Below are 12,964 nucleotides of genomic sequence, written 5' to 3' on the forward strand. Positions count from 1 at the left end.
CATATCAGATCAAACCCAAAGAAACCCAGAGGTGTTACTTCTCAATGCTAGGAGGCAAAACAAGAAACTCCACATCCTACAAACACTCCTCATTCTGGATAATATAGACATCTGTTTTGCTATTGAGACATTATTTAAATCCACTGAAAGTATTCTGGCAGTGCATGGCTTCTGTGTCTTCCACACATTTAGACCATCAACTGCATAGACATGGACAAAAGGTGAAGAAGTCTTAATCTATATTAACAACAACTATAACGCTATGTTGATTAAACAGGATGATGTCCTGGAATTTATTCATGTGCAAATCACCACAAAGTCCCATATCATCCAGGGTTGGGAGGGTGGCCTAATGGTTAAGGTGTTTGCCTTACAAACACAAGGTGCTGGGTTTGAGTCTCACAAAAGATAATTGGCTAGGCTTAAAATGGCTTGCAAGGGCAGTTAGCCTAGTACTAACCTATGAACCTATGAACCATATCTATCCTGTTAATAGATTTACTGGTTATGCTAATAGGCATTTCATGGGGAAGGTGGGGGGAGTGGGGGTGAAGTCTGAGATGAATTTGTCAGCCACAAATTCTCTATATTTATCTGCTCACTGACCATTGACATCCAGTTTGGCACACCAATGTCTCAAAGGATCCCCATACTCTGGAACAGATTCCCTATCCATGTAGAGTACATCCCTAACCCTATTTAAGTGTAACCTTGACCAGTGGATGGGAAACTGTCAATTCACTCCTGGTCTGGCCCCCATGTCTATGCTAGAAAGAGGCAGAAGGTAATATCCAACTAAGATACTCACCCCCATAACCTCTAGAAACGTCCCAACATACCTCTTTTAATACATACCCATGATACATAGGAACAGGACAAGACTGAGATACATGGCTAGGCTTATAAAGGCCCTGGTATTGGCTAGGCTTATAAAGGCCCTGGTATTCATTAGCCTAGTACATACCTATGAACCTAAGTGTAGCCACTGTTCTCCTTTCTCTTCTTTCAATATTAATACAAAATAGTGTTTTTCATTTTTTTTTCAAACAGAGACTCTGGACTAAGAACACGTAAAAAGGAGATTTAATGTAACTTAGTATTTTAGGCTAGAACATTCATTCCACATAGCTTGTCTTTTCTTACATTTACTGCTTGTAATACTACCAAAGTTCGTTTACTCAGTGTCTACACCTAAATGCTGTTATTGTTGAGATGTTGTAAAAATTATAACGGACTCACAATGACCGCTGATTTAATTTCATCTGCATTTCATTGAAATGGAATGTTTATTATTTTAAAGACCTGTTCCTGCCTATTAATTCGTCATTTAAAGCTTTACTAATTACTGCTGCAGTCCCCTACCAGCTAACTTTGGCAATGACAAATGCATGCAGCTTGCTAACTACGGGAATGAATGCCTTTGGGCAGTAAGAGCGCGCTGTTCTCTTAGCACGTAGTACGTGGTAGGAATGTGAATACACAGCTCTGCTGTCGCGCTGCTCCGATGGCGTAACTCAGTACGTGGTGAGAATGTGAATACTGATCTCTGCTGCCGTGCTGCTCTGATGGCGTATCTCAGTACGTGGTGAGAATGTGAATACTGAGCTCTGCTGCCGTGCTGCATGCTGGTGGTGTATGTCAAGTCCAGTGCAATGAACATCCAAGTCTGAATAAGCGGAAGACTGGTACAGCCACTTCGCTTTCTTCACCTAGACATCTGTTGACCATGGACTACAGTCCCTTATTTTCGCGGTATTAATTTTAATGCCTCTCTATACCGATTTAACAGAAATTTACTAACATTAAAGGCTCCTGATTTCTCCACCAAAGCACCGATCTGCCTGCTGACTTGTGCAATACGGAAACACAATTTAAGTATTCGAAGATAAGGCGTAAAAAACACTGACTAAAATGGTAAGAGATAAGCTATTTTTGTTGCTTCGTTCTCGAAGCACGATGCACTGCAAACCCTTAAGTAGAAATTAAAGACTGGGGAGAAGCAGATTTTAAAGATGACATTTACAGTCTGCAAGATGCGTACTTGTTAGTTTTGGAGATTCAGTTATGAAATGATAATGGAATTGCGAATGTAGGTCTGGCAACAGCAGACCTCATCATTCATTCGATGTAATATTAAGTACCTTTAGTGTACTGAAATACTCGATTATTCAACAGTTAACCCTAGAATAATTGCGCAGATTGTACACCTGCTGCAGTTGTTAACATTCTGAATAGTATTTCTCACCTTCCCTTGAGTTTGTACATGTGTTTGCAGAGCATGTTTGCTAGCAATAAACATCATGCATTGTATGGCACCTAGTGGCTGAACTCATGATCTTTGGTTTTATTTCCAGTATGGCTTTGTGAATCATGCTTTAGAGCTGCTGGTATTACGGAACTTTGGCCCAGAGGTGTGGGAAGATATCAAGTAAGTATATTAATGCAAAACAGATTAGCGCAATGAGATTAAATGCAGTTCCATGTTCTGAGTGCCAATACTGTTACTATGATACCACCTTGTCCCTGACATAGAGATGTTCAGCATGAGCATTATATTTTCAGCAGTTTCTGTGATTTTGTTCTTCATACCAGCACATGCAGTTTACTGTCTTTGCTCATGTAACAACAAGAAAAGAACTATATTTTTCATTATTTGGCCTTTGTGCCATTAAGTGTGTATTTGTGACTGTATGTTTTATACATATTTATTTTATTTTTATTTTATTTTATTTAACATAATACATATAAATATATAGTTCCTTTGTGTTTTGTCAAAGGCACAAAATGACAAAACCACAAAACTGGAAATGGAATTTGCCCTTTGGTATATATAATTAGCAAGGGGTGTGGGGGCTGCAGAGTGGTAAGCCCCCCATGCATAAAATTGGTTTTACATTTTGAGGTTTTGATATTTTGTACATTCAATATTTTGCAGCTTCGATGAAGCACAGAGAAATCACACACACACACACACACACACACACACACACACACACACACACACACATTTATACAACTAGACAGAAAGAGAGAGAGATGCACATTTAGCTATATATGTTTATATTTGTATGCATTCATAAACAGGTATATACCGATTCATGGTATAACATAAGAACCATTCTACTAATAATGTTTCAAATGCTTGTTTAATTTTCAGTCTAGTATTAGATTTGCTGCTGTTGGGTGGCCACGGTGGTGCAGTGGTTAGTGTTGCTGCCTCACAGCAAGAGGTTATCCAGTTCAATCCTTGGTTGGGGTGCCTTCTGTGCGGAGTTTGCATGTCCTCCCAGTAGTCGTGTGGGTTTCCTCCCAAAGACATGCTGTAGGTGGATTGGACACTCTAAATTGGTCCTAGGTGTGAGTGTGTGTGTGCCTTCTGTGGAAGGTTGGGTGCCGGGCAGGCAGCTCAACACTGTAAAAACCCCACTGCCAATCATGAGCAGACAGATGATCCACTGTGGTGACCCCTAACCAGGAAAAGAAGAAGAGTTAGATTAGCTGCTGTCATTATCCACATTTTAGTGTGTGTGTGTACATGTGTTGATTACCGGATTATGTAGTTGGGCTGGGGCCAATTTTCAGTGGAAGCATATACAGTTAATTCATTATTTGGGATTTTATGGATTTCAGCATTGATTTGTGTTTAGAAATTTGACTACAGGATAATACCTTTTGTACACTTGTCCTTTCAGTTAGGTAACTTTTACTTGTGCTGTTGGCATATTAAACAGACTGCACTGGCAAACAGTTTTAAACTTGAAAGGTAATATTATTCACCTATACTGGAAAGTTGTGCAGAGTACTTTTTTAAAGATAAAATCAGAAATGAATCTGAATTCTTAGGATTCAATAACTATTACAGATGTGACTAAAATAATGAGCTGTGTTGACATATAACATCTGATAATTTGTAGGCTGGCACTCCACATGCCAGTAATTACTGTTTGAACTGACAAGCACTGCATTAGCAGTCTACAAGTAACAACTCTGCTTTGGTGCCTTCTGAATATTTGCATTGTTCTGTACTCAGTACTGTGTTGTTGTTGATAGTTGATTCATATATGTGTTTGTTTCCTTGAAGTGCTGGGGAAAAAGCAATATTAAGAATTCTGTTGCATGACAGTCAGCTCTGTCAGTCAGTATGTGATTTTTATCTGTATATCTTACATATACAGAAGAGATAGCACAGGAAATACTCCAGATGAACTTTTGTTATGATAAAAACTATATAAAATGCACAAGCTAGTATACTGCAAAACATTTCTTCAGTAAAAGAGAGGCCTTGTCTTTCCACAGAGCGTGCCTGTCAACCTCTTAGCAAAAGAAATCTGGACAAAGCCTAAAATAACATGGCAGACAAAGGTCCAAAAATAGGAACAAATTTTAAATGTTGTTCTTAACAAAATTAGAAAATTGCTAGAATAACAGGTCTTGTTAGCATGCATGCTCTGAAGGATATAAAGGCTGAAACTCATGTGTGTGTCATTATTTACTGACTTCAATCCTCGGTGATTTGCCAGAAAACCACAAATTGTATGGGGAACAGACAAAAAATATAAGGTAAAACTCTGAACATTCTGCAAAAATCTGGAGAGTTGAAAGGTATGTCACAGTGCCAAATAGCTGCAAAGCTAAGGGCATTAAAGTACAGTGGAAAGAAAGGATGTCCTGTTGTGGGGATGGGGTGCATGCACATACTTTCAGATGTATGTCTCTATGATCTAATAAGATGTGTATGGAAAGAAGAGCACAGAAATTCCATTTGTTACCTTTATTTTCACATAGACTAGATCGCCAAACACTACCCAAATTCTGTGGCAATGGAATAGCAAAGGACTGTAGAAAGACATTAACAAATGCAAACAATCTCATTCTGTTTTTATATACAGGCAGTCCTACATACATTGAAACAGTTTGATCTCTCTTGCTGTCCACCATCTTCTAATAATACTCTAGTCAGACTATGCAAGATACCTTTATAGAATATTGTCACAGACATTTTATGCAGTATTTAGCCTGAAGAATACTTTTGTAGTGCATGAAGTACTGTTATTACACTCCAAAACTGAAAAAAAGGCAAACACATAAAGTGCTTCTGTAGCACAAGACCCAGCTGTAAGAATTGTTACACCTTCCCCCAAGCGATGTTATAGTTACGTTTCATGGAAGGGACATTTCTTCACCCTCAGTTGTCCCTAAATATCTTATTTCACATTTCATTCTGGGAAGTTTACAGATGTCATTCTGTAACATAGTATGTAACTTATTTAAGTCAATAAACTGCCCCTGACTTTTACTTCCACTTATATTTACTTCTGTCTATGTGACAACACTTGCTAAGTGCTTTATTGGCTTTCAAAGCTGGTAAAACACTTCCATTATTTCATTTTGTAAGTGATAGTACATTGATAAGATAAAACTCTATGTACTACAAGAAATTATGATGGGGTCTTACTGATCTAATCAGTTGTTATGTACTGTAGACATGAATGTCAAGATTCAGCTCCTGAATTTTTTTCTCAAGGTGCATTTCTTGGCATCCATGTTTCAAACACATAATAACACTATTACAATCACATACCTGTTCATAACCCACTGTATAGTTACTAGTGTGCATTGAATCAGGCTAATGTAATGATTTGTTACAAATGTTGGACCCACTTTAGTCTTGTTTCCTTTAGGAGACTTTGATCCTCATTTCTGCCTGTCTCTAGTCTCCTGAAAAGAAGATTAAAATAGGGTCATTAGTATAGCAGAGTTAGACTTATTTTTCTAGTGCACCCCCCCCACCTGTTATGTCAAATTCAACTGTTTGCTATACTCACTCATCCGAATACTGAATCCCATGGAAGGATGCATTTACAGAAGATAACTGCACCAATACCATGTGTTCCTGTGCCTGCTATGAACATATTCTGGCTGTTCCAACATACTTGGCTGTCTACTTATCTTCTAAATGCTTGCTTTTGATGACATTACTTACAAGATAAATTGACCTTTTTGTTTATTAAGGAGCTTGTCCATCTGGACTTCTTTCTTTCTTTTTCTTCTACATTTATCATATATAAGACCATACAAAATAAAACCATTTTTCAGGCTGACAAACTCAGTATTATATGTTCCCAGACAGTTATGCTATGAATTACTGAACTGCAAAACTGTGAGCATCAAAAATGCTAAAAATAATTCCTACAACACAAAAGAAAGAAAAGGTTAACTTTATGCATTTATAAATGTGTTTTAATTGGATACATTTAAATTTAATTTGCATTAAAAATATTATCAACACAGCTACAAAATTTACATAGAGCATCAAGTGGCAGATAATTTTAACATGCACCTTTCTCAAAACATTACAAAATCATTATCGGATACAAAACAAATAGTTAATTATCGTCTATTGAAATATAAATAAACATGGATCTGATTTAATATAAACTAATTTTATTTGAACAAATAATATTATATGAAATATATACAAATCTATCTAGTGGCTACCCCAAGTGATAACAAACTGTGCTGGACTGAAAATAAACAGATAGCTACATAATTTCTTGTATAAAAGCAAACTTCCATAAAGCTTTGTGCATATATATATATATATATATATATATATATATATATATATATATATTGTTTTTTTTTTTTATCTATGCTATATATCAACCCGAGCAGCATCAGCCAGCTGTACAGAATTCAAAACCAAAATATGTATATAAATGTATTATTACAACATTACTTACTAAAACTACAGACTGCCATAATACTTGCTGTACATATTTCAGACGTATTGATATCTATGATAAATGTACGTTATGTTGCATGCACCAGAAAAGTGTTGTGGTACATGCCAAGCAAAGATCTATGCTTTTCAGAAAAATATGTACTTCCTATGCCAAGAACAATACTACGATCTGAAGAAAAAGGGAAAAGATCTGCAGCACATCAGTGCATATAACTTATGCAGAATCCACAATCAAGGGTAAAGTGCCTCAAGTACGGCAACCAAGAACAAATCTGAGTAAAACAAAACCAAGTGATGCAGCAAACATGACTATAAGAAGCTGACCATTTATTTCATTAAAACAATGAAAAACAACAAATATATCACATATCCAGTAAGCGCTTTCACATTCAAACCTAATGCTTCATCAGACTGTTAACAACTCCACGTTAATTGCCTTTAAATATCATCCTTTTAGGTTCACAGGTTGGTACTAGGCTATCAGCCCTAGGGCCTATACAAGCCTAGCCATAACAATTCCCTGGCTATTTCTTCCCACACTATTTACTTCCCTGGACCCCTGTCTAGCAAGGCGACTGACGTGATCCCCGGGGTGAATTTCCTTTCACAGTTTCACAGATTTGCAAAAGAGTGGGACTTTAACTATGTTACTAGTAGTCTGGAATACCCACAGTCAAACGGTCTTGCTGAATATGCAGTACAGAGTGCAAAGCAATTACTAGAGAGGTCAAAGAGGGACAATACCGATATATTCTTAAATTTGCTTAATCTCAGAAATATACCCTATGACAACCTACTTGGCTTGCCTGCACAGAGACTTCTATGCAAACCAGAGCAGGCTTGCCAGAAGTCCAGCTATGATAAAATGAGCAGATTTCTTCATCCGTTGAAAGAAGAAGAGACAGTGAGGATGAAAATGGCAAACGGCCTTGATCGAATCAGTCAAGTGAGAGGTATATGTACCGAAAAGAGATCTTACTTAATGGAATCTGAGGGTATAGAATACAGGAGAAACTGCAGGCATCTTCTTCCTGCGTCAGAAACAATAGTGCAGCATTGTATCTGTAATATAGACTCTAGATCTCAGAGCAACCCTGACAATGATCATACCGAAGAACAAGTCTCAGTATCCATTCCCATTCCTGATGATGTCCCAGTTGTCCCCAAAGTTAAACATTCCCTTCTATAATATCCACAAGGCAATATTTCAAGAGGGACAGAGATTTCAAATACAACGCCGAGAATCTTACAAACAGGAGAACTGACATCAACGGCTAGTAGTACAACTACTACAGAGAATGGAGAAGGACAGAAACGACATACACATGATTTACAGACAATAGAGAACCCAAATACATCTAGAGCAATAACACAGGATGTTCATAGAAAAGAACCGAATGGAGTTAATGAGAGGGCAACACAGAATTTTAACAATGACTTTTGCCCTTTCCCTTACCGATACGAGTAAAACAGAGAATGCCCTGGTCACCATCGAATGGACTGAAGAAATGCAAACTACCAGAAGAACATCTGGAATTTCAGACAAAGATTCTATGACCTGTAAGTCAGACTTAGTAATTAATATTTCTCACTATGCATTAACTGAACAAGAAAGAAGCCTGTCCAACAAAGGGCTGTCTTTCATACCAGCTAAAGACGTTGATAGTGTTGAACATGTTATAGATTTAAAAATGTTCACCAGGAATTTAAATCTTAAAATGATGTTTGACAATAAGAATAGTAACAGTAATACATCTAACATTTTTAAAAAACCCTCAGTGTTCGTTCCACAAACACATCCATTGGTTGAAACTTTTGAGAAAGCGATGGAAAGAGATTTAAATGAATTATATAAAAATAAGAACATGAAACATGATTTTTATAATCTGAATAAAGGAGAAGAAAAGGCACTTAAACAACTGCAATTGAACAAAGATATAGTTATAAGGGGAGTCGATAAAGGTGGGGCCAAAGTCATTTTAGACACAGACACGTATAGAAGGAAGATGTTGGATTTATTAGCAGATAGAGAGGCATACTCTGAGATAGATCTGATAAAGTTAAACAAAATCATTAATAATGTACAAGATGAATTATATGATTTATTTCTATGCAATGTGATTGATTTTGATTTGTACAGATATTTTTTTAATAGAGAAACCAACTATACCCACTTTTAGAGGCTTACCCAAGGTCCATAAAGACATCAAAAATCCACCAATGAGGCCAATAGTGTCAAGTAAGGGATGGCTCACTGAGACCATCTCTATATATTTAGAGAAACAGCTGAGGAAAACAGTAGAACAGCAAAGACAATAGTAAGGGACACCCAACAGTTTATAGAGAGCCTTTCAGTTTATACAATACAAGAAAATAATAGAGAAATCAGTTACGTGGTAACTTTAGATGTGAATTCTTTATTCACTTTGATTCCAAATGATACAGGTGTAGAATATATGAGGCTATTTTTAATAGAAAAGAATGTAGCAAGAGATTTAATAATCAAACGTGCCATGTTGATGGATATTGTTCTAAAAAATAATGTGCTTGTTTTTGGTGATCAATATTTTTTACAACAGAGAGGGGTAGCCATGGGCACCACATGTGCAAACTCGTATGCCAACATTGTAATGGCATACTGGGAACACACATATATAATGAGAAGTAAATATAAGGAGAACATATTGTTATACAAACATTTTGTGGACAATGTTTTCCTATTGTGGAAAGGAGAGGAATCTAGACTCTTGGAATTTATTGAATATATAAATGGAACCACAAACTTTTTAATTATTGACAGGAAAATGGTCAATAAAAGAAATAGAGTTTTTAGATGTTCTCCTTATGAAAGAAGGAGACACCATACAAACACAGCTCTATAGAAAAGAATGCAGGAAGAATTCCATATTACACCGTACCAGTATGCATCTCTCCCACATTTACACTAATATAGTTAAAGTAAAAGTTATAAGAGTGTCTAGACTCACTAGTAGAGATTCTAAGTTTCAAGAAACTGTAGAGATAATACATGGAGAATTCGAAGAAAGAGGATATAGAAGAAAAGAAATGGATTATTTGTTTAAAGATAATATAGTTAGGAGAACTTCCACAGGGAAACCCTTTATACATCGTAGTAATTATGATTCCAATGCACTAGATAGAGGGAGTGCACTAGATAGAGGGAGAGAAGAAGCAGGTATGAACAAACCTGTAATATCTTTTACAAATTATAATAAGAAGATTAAATAATTTTTTGCAAAGAATTGGAATATTTTAACTGTGGATGAGTAGTTATGTGGAATGGTAGGTGACACTACTAGATTCACCTAGAAAAATACAAAATCATTGAAACGCATACTATGCTATGAGAGTAGTGAGAAGAAACAACTTAGATCTACTAGAAAAGGGACTTTTGCAATCGGTGTCCTTATATGTTAAATAGCAACAAGTATATTCACCCCGACACAGGGAAGGAATATGATTTTAGTACATATGCAAATTGTAAGACACGAGATTGGATTTATTTGGCTACTTGTATTAAATGCAGCTCGTTTTATGTAGGCATGACCAACAGAACTTTAAGGGAACATGTGAAAGAGCATATATATTCAATAAATAGGGAAGATGCGAACAATGCGCTAGCAAAACATATTATGAATAATGGTACTACACATAGTTTTAGGCTTATGTTGATAGAATTAATATATAGAAATGTCAGGCTAGGTAATTATAAGAATTATACTGAACAAAGAGAAATGAGATGGATACTGAGAGTACAAGCAGACAAAGGTTCAGGGCTCAATGATAGGGTTTCATTGAAACCCTTTCTAGCAGCCAGAAACTTTAAGCATTAACATTCCATGTCTGAACTTCATTTAAAAACTAAGCTATTACTCATTAGTTCCTTTGTGTATATTAATTAGTTTTTGAGGATTTAATATTGAATGTTTTTAAAACACATCATTATTAACATGTTTATTTTAGAGACATAAGTTTTGTATATTTTTATATATATATATATCTGTTTTTATGAATTACACACACACACACACACACACACATATATATATATATATATATATATATATATATATATACATATATATATATGCAGTAGTTATCATGTATGGTAGTTTGTGCTTGATCAGTACAGCAAAGACACAATAGGTTTAGGTTTTAGCTTTACATGTTCAATGCTTGTTTATATTTTAGGACATTTAGATGTATGTTTTTGGTGTTATTTCTTTATATATATTTTTCATGAGAAGTGTATATGTATATACATTTTACATGTCTCATACATTTTTCATACATACTTTTACATGAGTATGTATGCATTTTTACGTATGTATATGAATTTTATTTTTTATTTTCTATGGCTTAAGCATTTGATGTACGAAGAGACTCCATGAATGGTAATAATAGAACTATGAAATACTATTACTGCATATTCACGTGCTGCTATATTCATTTAATATTCATGAGCAAGGAACATGATTGGTTTTATAATGCGAAAGGATGATATTTAAAGGCAATTAATGTGGAGTTGTTAACAGTCTGATGAAGCATTCAGTTTGAATGTGAAAGCACTTACTGGATATGTGATATATTTGTTGTTTATTCATTGTTTTAATGAAATAGATGGTCAGCTTCTTATACCTATGTTTGCTGCCTCACTTGGTTTTGTTTTACTCACATCAGTGCATATAGTGTGGTACACATCACATTGCATCAAACAAATGTAGAGTGGATGAATTCTGGCCATCTTTTAGGGACTCTGTCCATTTGCCCATAAATATGGTGGTATCTGATCAGATTTTAAGAAGTAAGTGGTACAGGGACAAATCCTGCTATATGGCATGAGTACATGTGGGAAGCTTAAAAAGCAGCATCCATGGGACCTGATGGAAACCCACAGCTAGGACAGCTGTTTAATCATAGTCTTACCCTCTGGATGCGCACTCCAGAGTGGCACACTGCAACTGTGGTCCCACTTCACAAAGAATTTGCAGACTTTGGATCCATACAGTCACCAAAGCCATTGATGAGGGGTATCATTGAAAAACTCATCAGCTAAATGTTTAACCATACATCACAAGATGGGTTGCAAACTGGCTTGTCAGACTCAAAGCCTGTCACAAGTGGTGTACACAGGGCTCAGTACATCTGACACAGATATCCTTATCAGGGACCTGGGGACCCATTGCCCACCTTATCATGAAGGGCTTCTCATCTAGATCAAGGAGGTCATCATCTCCCCATACTCATCACTCATCAGACCAATGATTGATGTATCTGACCCGACACTTGCAGCAGCTGGAGAGGCCACAAGGATAAAGGGTCTCAAACAAAGAACTCCAGCTCTATTCAGTATACAAGGCCATGTCAAACCCAGATTTGATGAATATGCTTCACCTCAAAAAATAGAGATCCCCAGAGCCACAAGGGGGAGACTTAAACTTAAACCACGACCTATTAATAGCTGGGGGGGGAGATTGGATGGATTCATCACAGACTCCTACTATGCTGCTGAATAAAATGCTGGCCTTGTTCAAGAGAAATCTTGACCAATGGATGGGAGATGGATTACCTCAGTGTCACTGCTCAACAGAGGCACAGCAAAAATAATGGTATAGTTCTAGTATGAACCTATGAACCTATATTAATAGGTTGGCAAATACTAAGTGGCTTGTAGTGGTGTGGGTAATGTGAATTCCTGTAGCTTGTATAGAGTGATCACTGAATGTGTTTTTGTACTCTAAATCAGCCACACAGTGAATACTCAGAGTTCAGATCATAATTGAATTATTTCTTTTATTTCTTTTGTTAGCTTAGTTAGCTAGGGAGATCAGGCAGCATGTCAGCAGGAGTACAGGAATCTGACAAGGAGCCATCTGGCTGAGATGTGCCAGGCTAGGGGACTGGTGCATGGAAACCTGACTAAGGCAGACATGATTGCAGCTTTGGTCACAGCTGCATCATAAAACAGGAACCAAGAAGAAGACAATCAGACTGGTGTTGGAGCTGTACCACACTCAGAAAATGGACAGCTCAACCTTTCTGCAGAGGACTTAAAAATCCATCTGGAGCTAAAGAGACCTCAGTTTTCAATATTTTGACATTCAAAGTAGTGATAATCAAGTGATTTGTATACAGGTAACTAAGATCCCAGACAATTTCTCAACTGCAGTAGATTCATGAAGCTTCATAGAAGCTATC

General features: G+C 36.5%; 1 protein-coding gene across 1 annotated transcript in view; it reads left to right on the forward strand.

The window, feature by feature from the left end:
* The first annotated feature begins 1,526 nt into the window (after positions 1-1,526).
* GUCY1B1 (guanylate cyclase 1 soluble subunit beta 1) overlaps positions 1,527-12,964 on the forward strand; it is a 1,108,262-nt gene continuing 1,096,824 nt past the window's right edge. Inside the window, exons 1-2 of the mRNA XM_044062441.1 lie at positions 1,527-1,914; positions 2,355-2,428. Coding sequence (XP_043918376.1) covers positions 1,912-1,914; positions 2,355-2,428 — 77 coding nt within the window. The 5' untranslated portion in view covers positions 1,527-1,911. The remainder of the gene's footprint in view (positions 1,915-2,354; positions 2,429-12,964) is intronic.

The sequence above is a fragment of the Protopterus annectens genome, chromosome 2.part1 (assembly GCF_019279795.1).
Source record: "Protopterus annectens isolate FY-2018-M chromosome 2.part1, PAN1.0, whole genome shotgun sequence".
Classification (NCBI taxonomy): domain Eukaryota; kingdom Metazoa; phylum Chordata; order Ceratodontiformes; family Protopteridae; genus Protopterus; species Protopterus annectens.